A 22,565-nucleotide genomic window follows, 5' to 3' on the forward strand; every position below is an offset into this window, starting at 1 on the left:
AACTGCCTTTTCAATATGTAAGGATGATAGCAAGAACATAAGAGCAGTTTGTTGTCCAAGGAAGAAAGCTACTGATGAAGAAAGTTATTGATGCCAAATGTTTCTAGAGAGAAAAGCTCTGCTTCTACGGTCATTTATGGCAGTTAGCAAGGAAGGCTTGCTGCTGTGATGGCCAGGTGAGCAGATGGGCCTTTCTGTTCCACAGCTGAGCATTTTATTTAGGAAGAGAGCCTTGCTCAGGTTTGTCTCTAGTAGTAAGCTAGTACTCATCAGATCACTGAATCTCGTAAGGAGCATTATTCCACCAGGTGGATGGACTGATCAACTCCTGGCAGCCTTCTTCAAAGGCGTTTCGTTCTTACGTGCTGCAAAGGAACGTGCTGGACCAGTACAGCTTTCAGTGTTCAGCAAGACTGACACCCCCAGGGCTGGTTTTGTTTTTCCTAAAGGCCCACAGAGGGTTTTTCTGGCTTTGCAGTTCACAAATAATTTCTTGCCAAGTTTCTCCAAGGAATGTGTGGCTTAACAGGACTCTGAGGAGGATGGTAGTGAGAAGGTCTGCCCGCATGGCTAGTGTTTTGGCTCAGCAGTAAAGGAGAGGCTTTGGTTCTTCGTTGGCTTCTACGCTTGGATGATGGAGTGCATGTCTCTGTGCTCCTGTGCCCCAGTTTTATAAAAAAAAAAATCTCACTGATTAGCTGGCTGGTCTTTGGGTATGGTAACAAAATACAGCATTCTTTGCGCTGGAGCTTTCATTTCTCCATCAAAGTCATTTTGTACAGTGAATAGGTTAGGGTTTAAGAATTATTTGCAGTATTGTCACTCTTTCTCGCCTGTTTGTTCACTAGCTTCTGATAAAAGCTAAGGTATTTATTACTTGTAGGCAACATTTATAGCTTGTGAGCGTTAGAGGTGGGAAGAAAATGTCTAGTGTTCACTGTTTTTCCTCATTTGAAAATCTGTAGTTCTAATGATGGAGTGGTGACGTTATTAGAGAAGGCTTTGTTTTCTGAATGAAATTAAAGTTTAAATTAGAAATGTAATTTGCAAGGGATCTTCAGAGACCACGGTAAGAAATTCTTGTCCTGGTTATGCCTTGGGATATTACTGGAATGCAGTTGAATTATTTTTTCACTCTTTTTGACATTTCTCCAAGAACATCTTCCGAGATTAAGCAAACAAATCTATCCTACCCACCTCTCCTCCCAGCTTTAGACTGAATTCTTCAGCAGGAGCATAGCTTCAGGACAAAGTTATAGTCAAGAGCTATTGTAGTTTGAAGATGGATATAGTAGACATTTATCAGATAGATGCATATTTTTGGGTATATCTGAATCGCATGTATGAAATAATGCTGTTTGTGTATACTTAGTGTATCTTACATTATACAGAATAATCTGTTAGTCCAAGTCTAACAGCCAGATGGCTTCTGCTGTTGTATTGCTGTATTACACTGAAGAAGAGTAGAAGAACTTGAAATACAATGGCTTGCTGCTACAGCAGGTTTTGTTATCATTTCTTGTACATTGTTAACATGTAGTGAATCTTTTGTTGTGTATGTCAATAATTTGAGGATTGTACTTAAATCTAAAATACAGGGAAGATCTTAACTTTATCTAATTTAGATGTTTTTAAAAGTCCATGTCAGTGTGAACATAAAAATTCAAAACCATGTATTTGTAAAGCACCTGCCAGATAGGATAAGTATAATTTTTTTTTTTAAATAGTTTTTAATCTAAGTAAAGTATGGGTGAATGTGATCATATAGAGATGGGAATGAGGGGTTTAAGAACTGTATGGGAATGAAAGGTAGTTTCTTGAAAGCTGTCGATGGGAACATACGGGAATTACTCGTATGGCTCTGTGCTCAGACATCAGCTGTGGACTCCACAACATCATTACCTCCCTTTGACCATTTTCTAGAAGTAGTTTTTCCTGTATGTGCTTTCTGCTTGTGGAGGCGTTGCACTGCTGTTCATAGCATTGTGTCTTTGTGGCTGCTCATGGTGTTTTCTTGCCTTTGCTTTGTCACTGCTTTTTTGCCTGCCTTGTTCTTCAGGTTTGCATTTTTGTCTGCTTAAGCCTTGAATGCTTTCACCGAAAGTTAGAGTATGAGGTAAAGGGGAAATGAGCTTTGTCACCTCTTTTTCTAATTGTGAAAGACAGGAAAATTTCAGGATCTCTTCAGTGTTAGCTTGTTGCTGCTGCTGTGTCTTAATCAGTAGATAAACTTTCCTATGACAGGTAGAATTATTCTATGCTTCTTTTTCCTGGTGCTCATGCTGGTTTCATTCTGGCAGGCTTGACTTATTGCTGGTTTTTTACTAGAATGCTATAGCAGAATGATGTGTTAAAAGCATATGAAAGGATGCAAACAAGTTTGAAAATTGAAGTCCAAATCCTAAATAAAATGATAGAAGTGTTTCCTGTTCCTTGGTTTCCCACCCAGCACTTCTTTTCACTTAATCCCAGAAATGAGCTTGAAACTCTTCTGTTTCATGTACTGTTATATATGTAAAATGTTAAAATTTTTTTTAGATCAATTTCAGCTGGAGCAAACAAGAGCCCGCCATCAACTCCTTCCTTCTATATTGCAGGCCCACTCCCCGATGGATGGGAACAAGCTATGACCCAGGATGGAGAAATTTACTACATAAACCATAAGAACAAGACCACATCTTGGCTAGACCCAAGGCTTGACCCACGCTTTGGTAAAAGTTCATCTCAATTCAGAATTCTTGATTTGCTTCAATTCATTCAACTTTAATTTTCTAGGCATATTTTGAAAACTTTTTATAGTACAATTAAAACATATTTTGATTTATAGAGGCCTCATTTAAAGATTTTTTTAAAGATAAAAACTATTAGCTTATATCCTTCAGGACTGTATGTTACCCAAATTTCTAATGCTACGGGTTGGTATTTTGCCATATGATCCATACAGTTCCCTAAAGTGGTGACATTCAGAAGTAACTTATTGGGACAGTTTCAGTCAAGCTCTCTCGTCCCTTTAAATTAGCAACACTTCACCACGGAAGAATCTTTTAATTCATAAACAAATATTTACTTTCCTTAGTGCTATCTTAAGAGGGCATTGTCAAATAATAGTTCATGCTATTTAAGTACACTTGAAACATATACCAGCTTATAATTCCAGCTTGTCACTGTGATTATCATAACAAAACTTTCTGTTTTAAACAATATGATAAGGAATTGTTAGTTTTGTTGCTCCTACTTTAATAACCTTTCTGTGGGGTAAAAACTATGTAATACTGGAAGTAGAAATAGTAAATTAATGATCACTAGAATGGAGAAGAAGTGTAAAGTCTAGATGGAGAAATTCAACAAAACAGAACTTTTATGTAATTTTTCTCAGTAATGTTTTTGGTCTGTATGAAGAGCAGGACTGCATACTTTTCAATAAAGTATTGGCACTGATGACTATGAATAGAAATCACATATAATGTGAAGACTCTCAACTACTTTCTTAGATTGTCCAAGTGATGAATTTAATATGGCATTACAATTTCTGGTTTTTTGTAAAGCCATGACCTGTGTGTGTCAGCCTTATTAGCTTGCCCTTGATTTGTTTTCCCAAGAACTTACTATTTTCAACTCCTTTGGATTTTAGTTATTTTTCCAGAGCCATGGAAAAGCAGTAGGAGTAAACAAAAAAAAAGAAAAAAAAAGAAAAAATGAAGAAGAGATCATTGTGGTTTTCAGGCTTTACTTTTGGACTCAATGCAGCTAAATGAAAACAGTGTGCAGATCACTGAGTAGGTCAGGCTGAGGGGATGCAAAACCTTTGAAGCTTTACAGGGGTTGACCTAACAACAGCTGTGGGCCCCTTTTGGGAGAGGCATTAACTCCATGAATGCCATATAAATACAGAGCTACAAAACTCAACAGTCACTGTTCTGGTTTTTTTTGGTTTTTTTTCCCTGAAATGTCTGTTAGAAATTCTTCATTTTTGGTCTGTAGGCTTGAGTGCTTACTTGCAACATCCATTTACTCTTATGGAGAAGGCCAGATTGTCACACTCTGTTTATAAACTGCTCACCAGTTTGTAGACAGGTTGAACCACTATGCAACTTGAGCCCAAAGGTGGGGTGTCAGCTTTGGCAAATGTCCATGCTGGCTTTAACACCAGCCAGAGCTACAGACCTGTTTGCATGTTGCAAAAGGAGTGTGTGGGTAATTTGCAACTTCACAATTACTTAGTATGTGAATAAAGCTGAAAAGGAAGCAGTCATTTTGAAAATCACTGTTGTCTTTTGCAATTATATTTACTCAGGTAATCTGGCAGGATATCTGTTTTTCTTTATGTGCATTACTTTATAGTTTCCAAAGATGAACTAGAATTAAAAAGGGCTGTGGAAAATGCCTTAATGGACAGAGGTTGTGAGTGAGATGAATCTTGCTTTTCACAACTATTTTGTATTCCTGTAAATAGAGTGGTCCAATTGTAAGGTCAAAAGCTGCTTGTCTTGTGCATACTGAAACTCCATCAAATGTTAAGGCCGTGCAGTTAAACTGAAAGAAGTTAGAAATGTCCAAAAGACTGATTAAGGGTTTCTTGCTGCATAGCTTCCCTTTTTGGGCCCACTGTGTATGTGTATCCCAGACAGGCTTGAGTACATGCCAAGGCTCTTTATTTTGTGGTCGGACTTTTAATCTGTTCCAGACCTTTTCAGTCAAAGAACTCAAGTGTAACTGAAAGGGGCAGGAAAGGCAAAAAAAGCATGTGGGCTCTTCTGATCTAGAGTGACAGCAAATAGAGACAAGCTGCTAGCTGCTGTTGAGCTTGAAGGAGTTTTCCTTGAAAACCTAAGTTATACACAATGTATTGTGGTTTATGTTTTTATCATTTGAGCCAAGAAAATGCAAAATTCTATTCCTGTTGCTTTACTTGCAACCTCCTTAAGTCACTCCAGTCAAAAAGAAAAAAAATCTCTTTGACAGAGTTAAATTACTGAGCCTTGCATTTATTTACCATATGGACATCCTCGACAAATATGTGCTGTGACCCTAAATAGCATGTGAATGACTCAGAAGTTTACCTTTCTGTGCTTAATATAGGTTGAAAACTTCTGTTGGTATTTTACCCCAGAGGATGACCATACCCTTTTCTGTCTCTGTGCTTTTATATAAGGGCTTGGTTTTTCAATATTTTTGACTACTAATACTTCCAGAAGCAGGATGAATTAATCTTTGTCTTGTTGAAGCTTTTGGTTATTACAGTGATGCTAATGGTGATTGAAAATGAAGGGGGAATTAATTTCTCTGTCTGCCACTTTCACCAATCTTAAGAACCATTGAAGAAAACAAAGCTCTTGAATGGTATGTGCAAACATACTCCTCTGTTCCAGTATTCAGAAGCAGAAGGTATGAAGTCTTTGCCCTTATTGCTTCTGAATTCCCAGCTTCCAGGGAGACAGCCTTTAAGTAAGTCTCTGTATGCTCCTTATCAGATGGAAGCTTTGCATTCATCTTTATTTTCTCTAGTAAGTGTGGATACAGCTCTTTTTTAAATAGTGATTGGAATTTTCCATTATTATGGGTAGAAAAGAGAGAGGGGAAGGAGAATCAGTTGGAAAATTTATTTTAGGTGGACTGACTTGGTATACAGGGCATTTTGGTATAGCATTTATGCTTTTAAAAAGAAAATAAAAGAATGTAGTTAGTATGTATTCTTGTCTTGGAGCAGGCTTTTAGAAATAATGCATCAGAAAAGAGTCTCTGTCAGAATAGCTGTGGGGTAGGCTGGGTCTAAAACTTGAGTGCTCCAAGTTGAAGATGAGAACTTAGTTCCAAAATTCGAGTCTAACATCTTTGAAATGGGTTTGAGGTCTTCAGCTACACCACTTAAGTGTCAGTGAAGTCCTGTGGCTCAGACTTTCATCCTCCAAGTCTACGAATGTGACTTTAAAACAGCTTTGTGTTAGGGCAATTCACAAAGTTTAATATCAGAAAGATCTATGAAAGGAAGGTCTTTTTATGCCAAGCACAGACAGTCATAAAAAGATGACATGGGATCAAAGGAGTGGGGATGGGAGGGGGTTGGTCCTTAGGCCTGTGTCAGCAGGATTCTTGTCTAGTGGAGCATCTGGTAAAAACATGCTGTCCTACCTTCTCAGTGTCCTGGTAGGCCTTGTAGAAAGATGCTTCCATTTGCCTTGGGTTGCTTTTTTTGTTGTTTGTTTTGCATTTTTTTGGGGGGTTTTTTTTTTTTTTTTGGGTTTTTGGGGTTTTTTTAATTTATTAAAGGGTTTTTTTCCTTGAGGGAATTGGACTGTCAGGTTGAACTTGCCTTTTGGACCATTTTGACTTTTCTGCTGTTGTTCTATTCTTCACAGATCTTGCTGATTGTTTTTAAGCCTTTCAGATAGCATAATGCGTTTTCTTGATACTCAACATCTGGATAGGAAGCAGGTCAGCTATGCATTCAGAGTAGCTGGAGTTGGTGAAATAGAAGAACATCTGCTTTTCCTATAAAATCAAATTTCCTAGGATGAGTTGAAATTTTAGAATGTTCAGCTTTTTTGCTGTTTCCAAGAATTGGCTTTTGCATCAAAAACCACTAAAGGGATTTTAACTCTTATTTAAGTTTGACAATGATAGGACGTGGTTTTGAAATGCAACCTTAAATGATTTGCCCTTTGAGGTTGCTTGATAGGTTAAATTCAAAGATGAAGTTGGAATGGGAAAATACTAGAAACTGGCAGTTGATTTCCATGTTTCTGCTGTTTTAAGTTTGATGTGGAGACCTTACTACTCCAGTAGAGTAGTCAGGCAAGTGTCTGTAGGGATTGGAATAAAACAAGATATTGTTTCAGCTTCCTTGTTACTTTATTCTAAACTTGGGTTTTAAAGGCTTGTAACCAGTGGTCATACCAGTGTTGCACACTCCCAGTCTCTTTCCTTCTGGTCTTTCAGTTCTTGGAGCTGCATTCATGGGGTATGAAGCAAAATATGTGACCTCAGGTTGAAATCACTGCTACGACTTTATCATTCCCACTTAGAGATAATGTTAATGTTCTTTGACGTTCTGCATAAATTTTGGGTGAGGGGGAAAGGTAAGGCAAGACTGTATTTAATACCATCATGTAAAGGGCCATAGGGTCTCTGTGTACAGTAGCTGCTTGACTACATAATTAGAAAATGAAATAAAACTGATGATGACAGTATGATTATAAAGATTGCACACCAGGTTTTTCTGCTTCCTTTTTTTTTTGTACTATAAATACATTGCACCATGAAAAAGTGAAAAGAGCTTGCTCAGAAACATTGTAGTAAAATGTACATTTTATCAAAACATGTATTTATAATTTCTGTTTAAACATAAAGCAAGCAAACACACAACAAGCTTGAAATTCAATTAAAAGCTTAAGATTCAGAGCATCTGCTAATTCTTAAATATCAGAAATTAAAAGGAGGTATTCCATAGCGTTGCTTTCTTATTTCTTACGTGTCTAGAACTTTGTTTAATATGTGTTCCTTCAAATTAGTTTGTAAAAGCCTTTCAAGTTGCAAATTTTTGTACATGATGGAACTGTAACTGTGGATTGGAAAACTGGGGTTTGGCCTTTGTCTAGTCAGTTAAAAAAAAAAAAATAAACCCAGACCTTGTATCTGATCGTAGTAGCATTTTAGACTTCTTAAGTTCCAGATCTGCCTTCAGTTTTTTGCCCAAAAAGCAGAGCATGAACCACAAGTGGTTTTGATCTGCAAATGCAGTGGCATATCCTCTTTGCATACTCTGTGAAATGAAAGAGGATTTGATTCATCTAAAAAGGTCTAGTGGTGTTAGATTTTTCACTTCCCTGTCTCTGTTTTTCCAAAAGAACAGTTTCAAGACATCCCTTAGGGTGGGGTAAAGACTTCTGTATTATGGTATGTGTGTTGGAGATGTGTACAGATGAGGCAATATCAGTTTTCAGTGAACCAGTGACTTCTGTCAAAGCCTGCTGCGAATCTGCAGAGGCAGAAGAAATTTCACTGGTAAGCATCCCTTTATGAAAGGCAGGTGCTTCCTTATGGTAATGATGATAAATAATTACTTTTTGTGTACGATAAAGTCAGAAAGTGAAATCTTGGTTTGTTTGAAAGCCCAATGTATTTATACCTCTTAGCTGTTGCTTCTTTAGTTCACTGAAGAAATCACTAAATCAGTCCACAAGTATTGTCAGGATGCAGTTACCCACTTTAGGTAGAATATTTTTAGACTATAAAAGAGAAACCCACACTTTTCTTAAGAATTTATCAGCACATTAGGCTTATGTAAGTTTATATCTATTTTGGGGTTTGTTTTGTTTTCAGAGTAATTGAATCCTGTTTGAGAAAAGAGATTTATTGCTAATGATGTCTGGGTGCCAGTAAAAATAATGCATGCTTGCAGTGTTGTGCTAAGCAGCTGTGATAGTGAAACTGCACTCCTAACAGGGACACTTTTTCCACCATATCCTTCTAATACAGCAATTTGCACTTCTCTGTTAATGAGCATACTCTGTTAAAAGTTGAAGGTGGATTGTTTTGAATATGATTCATTATCTGTAACCTAACTATATATGCATGCAGTAATTATGTAGTCTATATCTACTCATATATGGTCTTAAATTCAAAGATACACCAGGTTTTTTGTCTTTGAATTGAAACATGTTGGCAGTTTCTTATATACAGAAGTGTTTCTTGACAATATAATGTTGGGGTTTTTTTATGGTAGTTTTTCTGGATTTTGTAATTTCTGTTTAATCATTTCTCATGGGCATAAGCCCATTAGACAGAAATTTTTAAAAAAGATGAAATGTGCAGGGTTTGTTCCACTCAAAGGTAAACCTGCATCAAAAAAAATTATCATATTCTTTTATAAGAGGTTGTAAAGAAGCATGTCTTTTGGTTAGTTTACCCAGGAAGTATTATGTGGTGATTAAACAGTGAAACTGCTCACAGCTAATAGTCTTAAGTAGACTCTTCGCTGATTAAACTTTGATCTAGCATGTGGACTAGCTTTCATGAAGCATGTTTTTGCTAGAGTCAGTGGACAAACATGGGGCCTTGGTGAGTTCAGATTTCTGCACTTACTGTAGTCTTCAGTATTTTATATATAGAATTTAAATTTAAATACCATTAGTTCAGGGTTCTTCTCATAATCTGTCAAATGCAGTGTGTCTTATATGGCTCTGGAGTGCTAATACTTACAGTGTCAGTTGCATTCTGTAAGTCAAGTAATTTAAAACTTGATTAGCTTTCCAAAATTAAAACTGATTTATTTTTAAAAGGTGAAAAGGAGTTATATAGAGTTTCAGTAAGAGCCCATTATTTAAAGAGTTTTGGTTTTTATGTGTACACTGAGCAGAAGTTTCTAAAAGCTGCTTACTTAACTTACTTTACTGGTGAGTATCATATTCTGGCTCAACAGAATATTACAGTTCTTCTGAAACTGGCATGCACTGAGTGGAAGTGCTTTATAAATACTGCTGTTTACTGCTATGGGGTGAAAAGAACTGACACAGCTTTTTACTCTGGTTTAGTTACCAGTGATTCAAGAGTCTGTCTGTACTTGCTGTAGAGTCTTAATGGTGCTCTGGTCAGCTCGGCTGTTGCACATCTACATTTGACAATACAGAAAGACTTAAAAAAAAAAAGGCAGATTTATAAAAAAAAAAAAAAGGAACTTAATTTATATTGTTTTAACCAGCAGGTGCGATAGTGGTAGTAAAACAAAAAAAAGAAAAATACTAATTTAATTTGAATTAAACTAGTTGATATATGCAGAGTACCCAATCTGTAGTCTGGACATGATTCTGTAATAGTATTTTCATTGGATATATTTTGCTTTAACCAAAGGTTCAGCTCAGGAGTCTGTGAATATTTCTGTTTGCCTAATACACTAAGATTTGTTTGTGCACTTAAAGCAGCAAAATGAGCCCAGAGAAAAGTCTGTTTGTGCTTTCCCTCATACTCTTAAGATCCAGGATTGTCAGATTAATCAGAAACTGAAAGCAATGGAATATTTTACTGTGCTAATTTTTAGGTTGTTTTATAACAACAGCAGTATGAAACTGTGACTGGGATTTCCTTAGAGTAGCATAGCAATACATTATAAAGAATACAATCCAGAAACATGACTTACATCCTTGATTAAACAACAAGTTGTTGTACCAAGCCTTTCTTAAAAAGCCCCCTGGAACATGTTTTTATTACTTCCGAGACTCTTTCAAATCCTGCTGGTAGTTTGTTTTTTTTTTTTCTTCACAGCTCTTTTAAATGTAATCAAAGAGGATTTTTGCCTTTGTTGATGTGTTGCAAGCTAGCACCAGGTAAAAACCGGTCTGTAGCCAAAAATGATGCACAATAAGCTGTCTAGTTTCAACATGAAGTTGAACTGGACAAGTTTGGGGTTTTTTTGTTTGTTTGTTTTTGTTTTGGGGGGTTTGTTGTTGTTGTTTTGTTGGGATTTTTTTTTTTCGTTTGTTTGTTTTTGTTTGGTTGGTTTTGGGTTTTTTGTTGTTTTTTTTTTTTAGTTGCCCCAGTGAAAACATTGATTACTATTAGTAAGGACACTCAGCTAGTATATGCTGGCATCCTGAACTTTTTTGTTGTTTGTTCAACTAAATAATATGTTTGAATTTGCGGATTAAAACTAGGTTTTACTTGAAAGGATGAAATTATAAGTAGGAAAGAAACAATGTCAAACATTCAGCTGTGTCTACTAATAATTAAGGGTTCAATCTCTTCATGTAATTCTGCATAGGGGAGAGGTGCTCTGTTACTGCAAACTGACACTGCCTGGGACTTGGGATTTTCAACTGGCAGAGGATCTTTGGAGAGAAATTGCCCTTTTATGTTTGAGTTGTTAAAACTTGGTTGGCCTTTTCTCTCTAGCACCAATGCATGGTAATTGTTTCTCTCTCTTGGTTTTGTTTTTTGCTTTTTGGTTGTTTGGTTTTTTTCATGTATGTAGACAGCAGTCTAAATTTTTTTCAGGAATTGTCAGGCATTGTCTGGTACAGTACAGTATGGAAGAGGCATTTTTGCTGTTGACAGTAGAACATTTAATGTATAGCATTTGAAGATGAGTAATTTTCTCAAAAAGGTTTTGCAGCAATTACAATTGGCTGTGTTCTGCAGACTGTGAAGCAATATTTTAGGACAAGATCTTTTTTATTGTCTTAAGTTGCCTGTGTTTTTTAACTTGTCTGCCCCTCCTCCTCCCTCAAATCCCCCTCTTCTAGAAACAAAGACTTGTTTGTTCCTGTTCTGCCTGTGAGGTCTTTGCAGCCTCCGCTGTGTGGGTGCAGAGCCCCTTATTTAAAATGCTTTCCATAGCCATGGAAGGTAAGGAACAGGATGCATTAGAAACTGGTGAGTCCTAGCTAACAGATAAAATGCAGCTCTTCGCCTTTGAATTCAAAATACTTGAAAAGAGCTGTGCATGTCAGGATCATTACAAATGCTTGAGGTGTAGAAAAAATAAAATCTGCTGTCTGAGATCATATTAATAAGCATATTCTATAGAGGGCAGATTTCTGCAGTTGTGTCCTGGTAAGTAATGGGGAATAGGAATGCACAATGAAAAAACTCACCCACAAAACAAGCAAGCATAAAAACCTCATCCCCAAAGCAACAACAAAAAGCTTTAAAACCCTCTATTTTTCCTGTCACTTGAAACAAGATGTGTCCCCCCCATCTCCCCACCTTTTTCACAAAATACTATGTTTGAAATTGTAGATAATCATAGAACATCATATTGTTGTGGGTTTTTTCACTGGTTCTTCACTTGGATATGTTAAGTCAGTAAAATACAGTTAGCAGCTTCATCTTCTAATATCCTAGTTTAGTTTCATGCTTAAAAATAATTCATTTGCATAAAAACATCTCCATGACCTGTTCTGAGGACAGTTTCAAATCTTATCAATTTGAAGTCTTCTGCACTTTCATTCTTGAAATAATAAAACGTTCAGAAACATCCTTTCAATGGATGTGTGAATAGTAATAGTAATAATTTAGAAATTAATTTTAGATTCAGTTTCCAACTAGTTACCAAATCATATCATTAAGTTATCCCCTGATATTTATTGATGAATTTTGAGTGTGCACCAAAGTCTCAATATCTTATTATATTCCTGCTCTAGATATGCTTTTAGTTAGAAATACTTTCAAAGTAGACATTAGAAGACATTTTGGGACTCTAGGATGAGGGAATAAAATTAAAAACATCACAGAAACATGATTTCTTTCTTAAAGTTAAAATTGCAAGGTCAGTAGATGAGAAGAATGGAGCAAACAGTGGTCAGAGAGAACAGGAATAATACAAGCAGCTGTCAGAAAGACACACATATAAAGTTATAAGTGCAGAAAGTGGCATGAGCAGGAAATACAAAGCTGCCTATTTGTGGAAAAGAAATACTTGTATGGTGCATGCAGGAAAAACAAATTCATAACACATTGAAGGAATGTTAGTGGAATTGCACTGAAGTGTTTAACTAAGGTTAGACATTGTTAAATTTTTATGAGGTTATCTGTAACATGATTTGGCTGTGAACTGTGTTGAGGTAGGACTCTGAAACCATGATTATATAACTGGGGACTAGACTACAAAGGAAGCCTTTTTGACCAAAACAAAATTGACATCTTTCACCTTTGGGTACTTAAATTTTGCAAGCTAGTTTGTTTTTAACTTAGATGTGCTCATTTCAGGTGATTGTAATTTTCTAACTTTTCTCCCTCTTGACTTCACACTGCAATTGAGCTTCCATCTTGTTTAATAGCAGGGTTTGGATCCTGGAACTTCTGAGGGGTAGCACAGACTTTGGATAGGGTTGCGGAATTAACTAGCAGGAGAAGGCTGTTTTCTTTTGTCCCCTACTAACCTCTTCAGTTCTGCTTGTAAGTTGAAAGAGAGCAACATAGAGCAAAAGGCACGGTCCTGGTTCCAGTTTGAAGAGAGAGAAAGGAGGAGATCTATTCCCCACTCCAGCAGTGTTGTGTCTAGCTTGTCTAAAACTGCTAGATGGGCTGCCTTGCTTTTTGCATTGCTTTCTCTAGCTTCAACTTTGCTTCAGCTTTGATAAATGAAGGTTGTCTAATTGCTGTCAAGCTTCCAGCAGATACTGCCCAGGGGAGCTCCTGGTGCTTATAGTTAAATGTTCACATCCCACACCCTTCAGGGCTGCTGTTGATGCTGTTAGAACTTTTGCTTAACAATTTCTGGTGTCTTGGGGCCAATCTTCCTGTCCCTGGCCCAGAGACCATAGCTCGTGTAGCAAAGCTGGTAAATTGGCTCACTCAGGTCACCTTCTGTTCTGAAGTTCAATTCTGATGGTGGTGTTAGATGTCTTGCAACATCAACTGCTCGATTTTAGGCTTTCATCCACAGGAATGTCCTTTTCCCATTATTTTTTCTCATGCTGGATCAGGATGAGACTTGCAGGTTGGAGCTGAACTGCAGCCCTAGTTGTTTTTTCTTGGTACTGGGATCCAGTTTCTATTCCTACTTCACAGGTTCACTTACCTTAGAGAAAATTTTATCGTATCAGCAATCATATATATGAAGCTCTTTAAAAAGGTTCTGCATGAAATACTGTTTCAAATCACTTTAAGCTATTTGACAGCATTTTGTGTTTTCTGGACTCATGAAAATATGAACCCTTTTGTGCATTTTACTGTGCTGGACCAGTGGGTTAGTTGAAAGGGTAGACTGCAGAGTTAGTTCTCTTAACTGGTTTAGTATTATGTGAAAAATATATATTTGCTTTCTTGGGAAAGAAGAGCAGATTGAACACTCAAAAGACAGTGGAGTCTGAAGAGCTTTTCAGTGAAAAAATGATGCAGATTTTTTTTGAGAAAATTCTCCTTTCTTAAGGTATTTATAAATGTTAACATTCCCTTAATCTTCTACATGATGAAAACATTAATTCAGACTAATTCTACCGATTTTTTTTTTTGTCCCACTTCAGCCTGTCATCCTAAAAGAAGCTCTCTCTTTTTTTTCCTTGGTTTCTGTAAACCATAATCCTCATTCCCAGGAAAAAAAAAAAATCCCAGCCATGCTCCCATCACTGCTTCAGTAAATGCATTCTGCAGAATACTGTGAGTGTTAACAGATTCAGTCTGTTACAGAGAACATCATGGAGAACTAATTCCAAACTGAAAGCCCCTGAAAATAGTGCCCTTGCAATACAGTCAGCGTTTCCCACCCTCTCTTTCACTCTGGGAACTCTGGTGCCTCTGTTGACTTTAACCGTATTGGTGTCATGTGAGGGAGAAATCAGGCTTGTCAAATAGATGCATCCCAGTCATGTATTATTTTATAAAATAAAATTGTCTTAGGCCTTGCTTTTGTACGGGAAGGGAAGATGGGTTCTCACTGTGCACTGTGCTTAAACAGTTGCATTTTTTCTTCTCTGCTCCCCAGGAAAAATGAAATGCATAATTCTGAGGGGTAAAAGAAAATTAGGCACTAGCAAAATGTTTCCTATGTTGATGTCAGTATTTATTGCGATATAATTTATCTGCCATTTCTGTACCAACTCTGATTTTGCCTGTCAAAAAGCTCTAAATGAAGTCTCTAACACTAAAAGCTTGATGTGGCAAGGATGTGAATGCTAGTTGCATGACCTTGCATCACAATAGGTAGTTTTTAATTGTTTTTTGTTAAAAGTGGAATGACCCATTTTGTCATTCTCTGTGTTCTCAAGTTAAATGAATCTAAGATTACACATGGATAAAACAAGTCATTTACTATTTGTGTCTGCAGTGAGAAGAGTTTATTGGAAAGAACAGAGATTTTTCTAATTCAGCTTGAAATATTTTACTACCACTTTCGAATTTTTCACCAGTTAGCATATTAAACTGTTTTCAGAAGCTTTTAGAACAATGGAATCTTAACCATGAGACTGTTGCATTAGTTTTACACACATTGATTGCTCACACATGAGCATAATTTCACACTCTCAACACCAGTGTAACTGAATGTTTTGTACTGCCATGCCTTGTAATTTTGTAGATTTTTTAATGTATACCTTTCATGGATAATACTTCCCTTGCATGTATTTGTTTGAATTTATTTTTTAAATGTTTATTGTTTTGGTTCCTTAGCCATGAATCAGCGAATCAGCCAAAGTGCTCCAGTCAAACAGCCACCTCCTCTGGCTCCTCAGAGTCCCCAGGGTGGTGTGATGGGAGGGAGTAGCTCCAATCAGCAGCAACAGATGAGGCTTCAGCAGCTACAAATGGAGAAAGAAAGGCTGAGACTGAAGCATCAAGAACTGCTTCGGCAGGTGAGGCCACAGGTTAGAAACCTACTTCCACTATTTCTTTCGTATGTTACGTTTTGATTTTTCAAAGTTGTTGTTTCAGTGAGTCTTAAAGACTGTGGCTGTACACAAAACTTTTGAGATCTAAAAACATCTGAATTCATTCTCTTACTGACATCAGCTTGTTGGTGAAAGTATCTGATTTTTTAGACTGAAGTATTTTGCTTTCCTTCCTCATTCCTCCCTCTAACAAAACTCTTAAAAGAGCAGGCTTCACAAACTGTAAGAATGACAACATGGACTGTTGATGTGATTGGATATTCCTCCTGAGAATGTGTTTCATATTCATTGAGTTCCAAGTCATGCAAAAAGTTATTTCCCACAGCTAAGTTAGTCCTCCCTTTTAAGTGGAGGAGAATCTTCAGTTTTAAAACCTGTTGCAGTCTGTAGGATTTTGAAGTATTTTTAACGTTTATATAAGATACATTGAGGAGATGCCTTGTTTTCAAAATCTTACCTATTCAACAGTGGAATGAGCATGGAACAAATGAATAACTTGCGCTGCATTTCGTACCTGTGGTTTTCTTATGCTGAAGAGTTTCAAACTTCGTAATAAGACTGCAAGCTATGCCTTTTCAGCGTTTTCTACTATATGGATATGGCTGTATTATCCACTCTATGTCTATGGCTGTAGCAAATGTAAAAGTGTAGGATTGGACTTTGCAATCTCTGGATTGGAATTCGGGCTTCATCTCCTTTTGACTCTAAGCCTTCTGCTTCGATTGTTCAATCTGAGTGTTTTAAGAGTTACTACCATCTGTGCTAGATACTTAGGATATTTCTTTGGGTTTTTGACACTGCCAGAAAAAGTACTAATCTTTTCTTTGAGGAAAAACTTCTAGAATTTTTCCCTTTTCACTTTGGGTGATGGGCCTTGTATCAGAAGAGGATAATATCTTAATGTCCTCAAAGACAGCTTTTCTCTTTCTTCATCGCCTGCAGTATTCTGTCCTGGAATCTGACTCCCGTTATCCCCTTTGTAGTCAAGGACTGTTTTGTAGGAATCTTCAGCATCTCTTGGTGTAAGATGGGTCATCTTTACATCCGTTACTTTTTATAGTACTTTAGGTAAGAATATATTGCAAAGGTGGCAACAGGACTTTCCTCTCTGCTTAAGCACCTGGGTTTCTGCTGTTCCTGCTTTGCAATTAATTCACAAACAGACATTTTACCCTGTGCTAGCATGCTTCTAGGTAGGCCTTCTAATTGTCTTCTTCCCTCAGTTGTCATTGAGAACCTGACTAACTTTGGAGCAGGTGACAACCAGTTCTCTTCATGTTGTTCTCTTTAGTCGTTAAGCTTATCTGTCAAATACGCATCCTTGGTAAATCTGTGAGTTTTATTTCACTGTGTCATAATTTTCACAGTTTCTTAACTCCCTTATCCTGTCTCATCTGGCCTGTCTTGGGGGCTTGATACTACAAGATGGTGTTTATAAGACAGCCTGCATAGGTAAACCATGCAGCTAAAGTAATTTTTATCCATCTTATTTTTACTCTTAGGCATTGCGGAATATCAATCCCAGCACAGCAAATTCTCCAAAACATCAGGTAGGCTCTTAACTGATGTTTCAGCATAATTAGAAAAATGAAAGCATTAGGCTAGCAGGGAACTTTTTGCTGAAGTTCTAAAAAAGGAAAAAAAAAAAAAAACGAAGCTCTGCCATGCACATTTTTCAATCACTTTTCTGGTCACAGCCCTAACACTGTTTTTAGGAGTGCTGCATTACCACAACTTTATGTCAATATTTAAGAGCAAATGAGAAATTCATGGCACATTTTTTTACAATGAAAACAACCTTCTTGTTTAGCATTCTTGAGGATACTGCTGTTCCAGTTGTGATGTCATCCAGATATTTATTTAAGCAAACTATCTGAGGTAGTAGTTGGTGACTTTTAAGTACTGTTCGTTGGTGGCTTTTAAGTACTGTTCGTATGAATGTTCTTATCAGTTTGTTTAAGCAGGTATGATCTTAGAGATGAATATCTGTTATCAGTTAATGAAAGTCACTTGAAATAGTTAAGATTTTTAAGCATGTATAGTATAAGAGAATTTCTTAATAGATTAGACTAACAAAATACTTGTTATGCAGATATAATTTTTCCATTTTGACATTTAACTGGCTCTTGCACAGATACGTTTTCTGTATGGCAAACAACAGTTATGAAAAGCCTTTCAAGCTCAGACCAAAGTACAATTGTTCAAAATGTGAAGCATAATAAGCAGTTTAATATGGTCTCCTTTTAGTCTCTAAAGAAGTTGAATATAGAATGAATCACTGGAAGGGTGGATTTATGGATATATTCAGAGAACTTCATATTTACTGTTGGTAACAGTGTTTTAATATACTGGTTCTTAGTACAATATTTATATTGGCTTATACTGTACTTTGTTTTTTAAGAAAAACCTCTGTATGCACTAGGCAGGAAAAACAGAAGAAAAGAAAGCATCCTCTGCTTGGAAGCCATGAGTACTGGTGTACCTGTTGCATTCTGAAGAGTACCAAACAATTTGTATGTTACTAGTTCTGAGAAAAAGGAACTTCAGACCTTAGTACTGACACCCTGGGAAAGAATACTTGTTTGTTTGGCAGTACCAGAGCAGCTCTTTAACACAAGCATTTTAATTGAGATGTAGTAATTTGATTCATTTACAAGGCATTAGCCACGTAATGATCTTATAAATCAATATTAGATCCTATTGTGGAGGACAAAAATAGTCCTCAAGAATTGTGGGTATACAAGAGAATGAATAAAGGAGGACTCCTCCACACCAGTTGAAAACACCTTACTTTCTGGCATAATTGAGTCATTCATAGGGGATGTTTTTCTTACGGAATGCCAAAAGTGTATTCTGTATTCTATGATTTCTTCTATGCCTTAAGCCCTGTCATACCATTTTTCTCTCTTCCACTAATTTCTTCCTGTTGCCAACTCAAAAAAATACAGGAAATGGAGAAGTTTGTCATCAGTTTCGTACTGAAGTCTGTTTGATGAGGTTTTTGGAACGTCTTGAGATTATGGCTTTAAATCCTAAAAAACTGCAAAAACTCAAAGGGACTATACTGATAATTCATTAAATGTATATGTAGTGGTCACTCTGCTTTATTTGGAGTGGGAACTGTTGAAAGGATTTACACAAAAATCAGAATTCCATTTATATTTAAACTTCCTTCCTACCATACCTCCTGCCTGGGATCAGTTTTTAGTCTGCACTTGCTTATGAGTTAAGGTGTGTGTGAGTGATCTGTTGGGTAGAAGCATGGACAATCATGTCACCTTTTAAAGTTCTGTAATACTGGACTATTTGTGTGGCACCATCTAAATGTATTTCTTGTGCTTTCATATCACCTCAGCAATGTAATGGGCAGCCACAGGTGGAAGAAAGTGCTTAGAGAACTGCTTCTGGGTTCTGGTTTTCTAAATGGTTCTTGAGGCCTTGCACTGTACAGGCAAATGTAGTCTGTCTTCTCTGATGATGCTGCTGTTGAAGTCCCAATCTGTTCAGAAGCCCCCATCTGATCAGACCACAGCTGACTTAGTGAATCTGGAAAACATGTAGAAAGAATAAAAATTTATTTGTTCAACTTTTTCTTTCTGACAGGTTTTTCTTTCTTTTTGAATAAAATTAATGAAGTTTGGAGGAATTATCTGCTTTCCTGATGATAAATCTGTGCTTGATAGCAGAGTAGTTTTTTCTCTTGCTAAATTTTAGATGTTCTTTTCAGGAATACTAAAAATCAAATCTTCATATGTTCAGTGCTCCTAATTCTGGGAAGGCTAAAAGTCTGTTTCAGAAAGGGATTGCCAAAGTCTTTTCATTTGTAAAGAAATTATGTAACACCAGCATTCTTGAACCTTGCCTCCAATGATTTCTCTTGTACAGATCAATTAAAAACATCTGAGAAATGTTCCTTAACTTTTAACTGGATCTCTGAGCTTTTCATGTCACACAATCACTAGGTTAGAAGGGACTGGGGGAGGTCATCTAGCCCAACATCCTCATCCTTCTTGATATTTTTCCCCATGTAGCCTGGATACAGTACCATGGTTGGATTGATATCTATGGTCAGGTTTTCTTGGTATTGGCTAACTGTAGTGTCCCTGCCAGGTTTTGGTCTCTCTGCCATGATACTGTAGTATCCTGTGGTGACACTAACACTCCAGGTGTTATGTATGGAAGCCTTAGCACCTTCTGAAAAGAGTAAATGACTGCTCAGCTTCATTTTTTTATGGCAAGCACTGTAGGACACTCTTCTTGTTTGAATGAGGATGTATTCTACTGAAATTCTAAAACTGTCAAAGGTAACTGTAGCAAAAATTTTAACTTTCAGACTTACTGTGTATCAGCAAGAGCTGTTAATACATTCAGAAAATTTAAAAACACCAAGCATCTGTACAATTACTTGTGCTAATCATCATCATCTATTTGTGAAACCTTCAAGATGCCCATCTGTCTTAGTAAAGAGATTGAATGACGGCTTTCACTCCATCCCCACTCTTTCCTTCTCTTTCCAGCTCTCTTTCCATTTTCATGCAGTTAGCATCTGGTTGTCAACAATTTCTAATGTAGAACAGATGTCAATCAAGTTTTGTATATGTCACAAAATTGAACAGATGTTAAGTAACGGATTTCTTCCCTTACAGTGTGCTGTGGAAAGAAATAGAGGCAAATAATGTTGAGGTACTGATGGCATTATTCTTGGATGTTGTGCAGACTATTTTCTTGTGCTGAGAATGGAAGATTTCTTGTTTATTTGCTGTTGATATTAGAGTATTTGCTAGTAAGGTCAGCATACTACACATTTATGAGACAAGTCCCTCTGTATATGCTTGCTCATTCTGTATCTGCTGCTTGTTTCTAAGCTTTACAGATCAACAAAATAATTGTATTGGTTGCTCATATCTGTAGATCTTTATGCATAAATATCTTGTTTAAAAGTCTGTCTAGTAAATCAGAACTGGCTGTGCATTCACTGGCTGTGCTGGTCGTCATGATTTAAGCAGTGAATGGTCTGTTTCCTGCTCAGTCCTCACAAATTGCCTAACTCCTCATTGCTGAGTTCATTTGTCTTCCATGTGTCCACGTGTCATCTGTTTCTTTTGTATGTGTGCTGTAACTTTGTCACCCTCACAAGAATGCAAACACTTAATCTGAAGAAACAACTGGTACTGCAAGTCTGCCCATAAGTGTTGTGGTCTTCTCTTTCCCCTGAAACTTCTCTCCCATCCCAGGAAAGGGATGTGGATCATTTGGAAGTCAAGCAATGGTTAGGGGCAGAACAACTGGCACTTTCAAAGTAAATTTGCAAAACCGATTATTGGGATGTATCAAGTCAAATTGAGTAGCATAACATAGTAAGAATATAAGTGAGTTGCACAAGTCATCTGCCTTACCTCAAAAGCCAGTGAAGGTAAAAATGCTCTGAAAAGGGTAGTTTTATGAAGTTAATTTGGATATGGTGTGAATGACCTGTGACTTCATGTAAAACTTAATCTATATGGAATTACGAAAAAAAAGTGGATGAGGTCAGCCAGATAAATTACACAGTACTGACCTTATTTTTAAAATTACTTAGAGATGACAAATCATTTTGGTCTCTGTGTAATAACTGAAATTCTGCTATAGTGCTAACAATAGGAATACTAAGCTTTTCTTTTCCCAGAGGTACTTTAAACAAGTTTGACATACTTAAATATAGGATGAGATCAATTTGTAGAAATCTAAGCCAGGATTTTGTCATAGTTTTATTTTTGCCTCCAGACTTCTAATACTTCTAATAAAGCATATATTTTAAAGCATTACCTCCAAACCTAGAGTTCACATTGCTGTGTTTGGTGCTGGGAGAGACTTTGACACTCCCATACATTTTTTTAAGTATAGAAAACATACAACTTTTTTATTGCGAAACAGGTTTTATAAGGATGTAGAAATGAAAATACTGTTCTTCAAGCAACACAACTTCAGCTTCCATTTTATGCACCTTTCAGGAAAAATAGTCTTAACATACTCTTTAGGCCTTTAGGAAACTGTGCTTCTCTTGCAGAATGATTAAAAGTTACCCTGTATTTGTTTCTCAATAGCTTCTCTTTTTTGGTAATTCCTTTCTCTTTCGGACTCCCAGAATGACATAAATTTATTACTTAGATGAGTAATAACATTCTTTTGAGGGGAAAGTGCTTCTAACTCCTGAAAAAGTAGCAGCATTGCTACTTAAAAATAGTTTAAAATAGTTGCTATTTTGCATTTTTTAGCAATGTTGTTGAAACAAAGATAAAAGTAGTTCTAATTTTAAAATACTAGTTTCACTACTTAGTACATGCCAAAGAATAGGCAAAATGCAGTTCTCTCTCCTGGTTCAATACATCTCTTTAGTGGACCTTTAGAGAAATGAGATTGTTTGTTTGTTTGTTTGTTTGTTTTAGCTGGCTAGCGTCTTGGGCTGCATTTATTTTTACTATACTATTGAAATTCATATATTGATGAAACTTCAACCTTTCCTACACTAAAGATTTAGAAAAATGCAAAGGTAACTTCCCTGTTTTTCCAAACTTATTGTTCCTTTGTATTGACTTTTTTTCAAGATAATAGAGGAAAAATTTTGGGTTTTTTTCTTCTTACCCGGTGTCAGTAGCTCTTGAAAAAAGAGACGTGTATGGATTTCTTTTCTTCCTGACAACTATTGAGTCAGGAGGAAGTCCTGATTGGAAAAGCCACACAAAGGAGATAGAATGTCAATTTAGTTCATATACAGATACGACTCCATATAGGTTTTGCTTTGTTACCACTCTTTGTGGCACTGGTGTGTCATTAAGCTGCTTCTGCAGTCTGCTGGCACTTTTGGCTCCTCCTCTTCATCCAAATCAGGAGCTGCAGCCCAAGGAAATAAAGATGTAACATACAGATCAAACCAAGAGGGAAGGGGAAAAGGACAGAGCACGTGGGTGAGCAGTTCTTGAGCCATCTCTGGGATAGCTGCTCCTAAGACCTTCTGGCTTCTTCAGATCACTGTTTGGGAAGCATTCCAGGAAAGAACATTTTTTTCTTTCATTTTTTCGAATGGATGAGACTACCTATATGTCAGGTAACTTGTGACTGATATAAAGTTGCAAACTTATATTTGAAGTAAGATGTCATTACATAGGCTTTACACTTGGTTTTCTTACATAAGCAAATGAAAATCATATGGATAAGCCTTTACAGATTATTAAAAGATGCTTAACATCCTGTGGTCTGAAAATGGAGATA

General features: G+C 36.7%; 1 protein-coding gene across 4 annotated transcripts in view; it reads left to right on the forward strand.

Annotated features, from left to right (window-relative positions):
* Positions 1-22,565, forward strand: part of YAP1 (Yes1 associated transcriptional regulator) — an 82,471-nt gene that overhangs the window by 53,306 nt on the left and 6,600 nt on the right. The window contains exons 4-6 of one of the 4 annotated variants that reach the window (XM_062514491.1): positions 2,598-2,711; positions 15,100-15,293; positions 16,820-16,867. In XM_062514491.1, coding sequence (XP_062370475.1) covers positions 2,598-2,711; positions 15,100-15,293; positions 16,820-16,867 — 356 coding nt within the window. The remainder of the gene's footprint in view (positions 1-2,597; positions 2,712-15,099; positions 15,294-16,819; positions 16,868-22,565) is intronic. The other 3 variants (XM_062514497.1, XM_062514502.1, XM_062514507.1) reach the window with 3 other exon arrangements.

Source organism: Cinclus cinclus, chromosome 2 (assembly GCF_963662255.1).
Source record: "Cinclus cinclus chromosome 2, bCinCin1.1, whole genome shotgun sequence".
In the NCBI taxonomy this organism is placed as follows: Eukaryota; Metazoa; Chordata; class Aves; order Passeriformes; family Cinclidae; genus Cinclus; species Cinclus cinclus.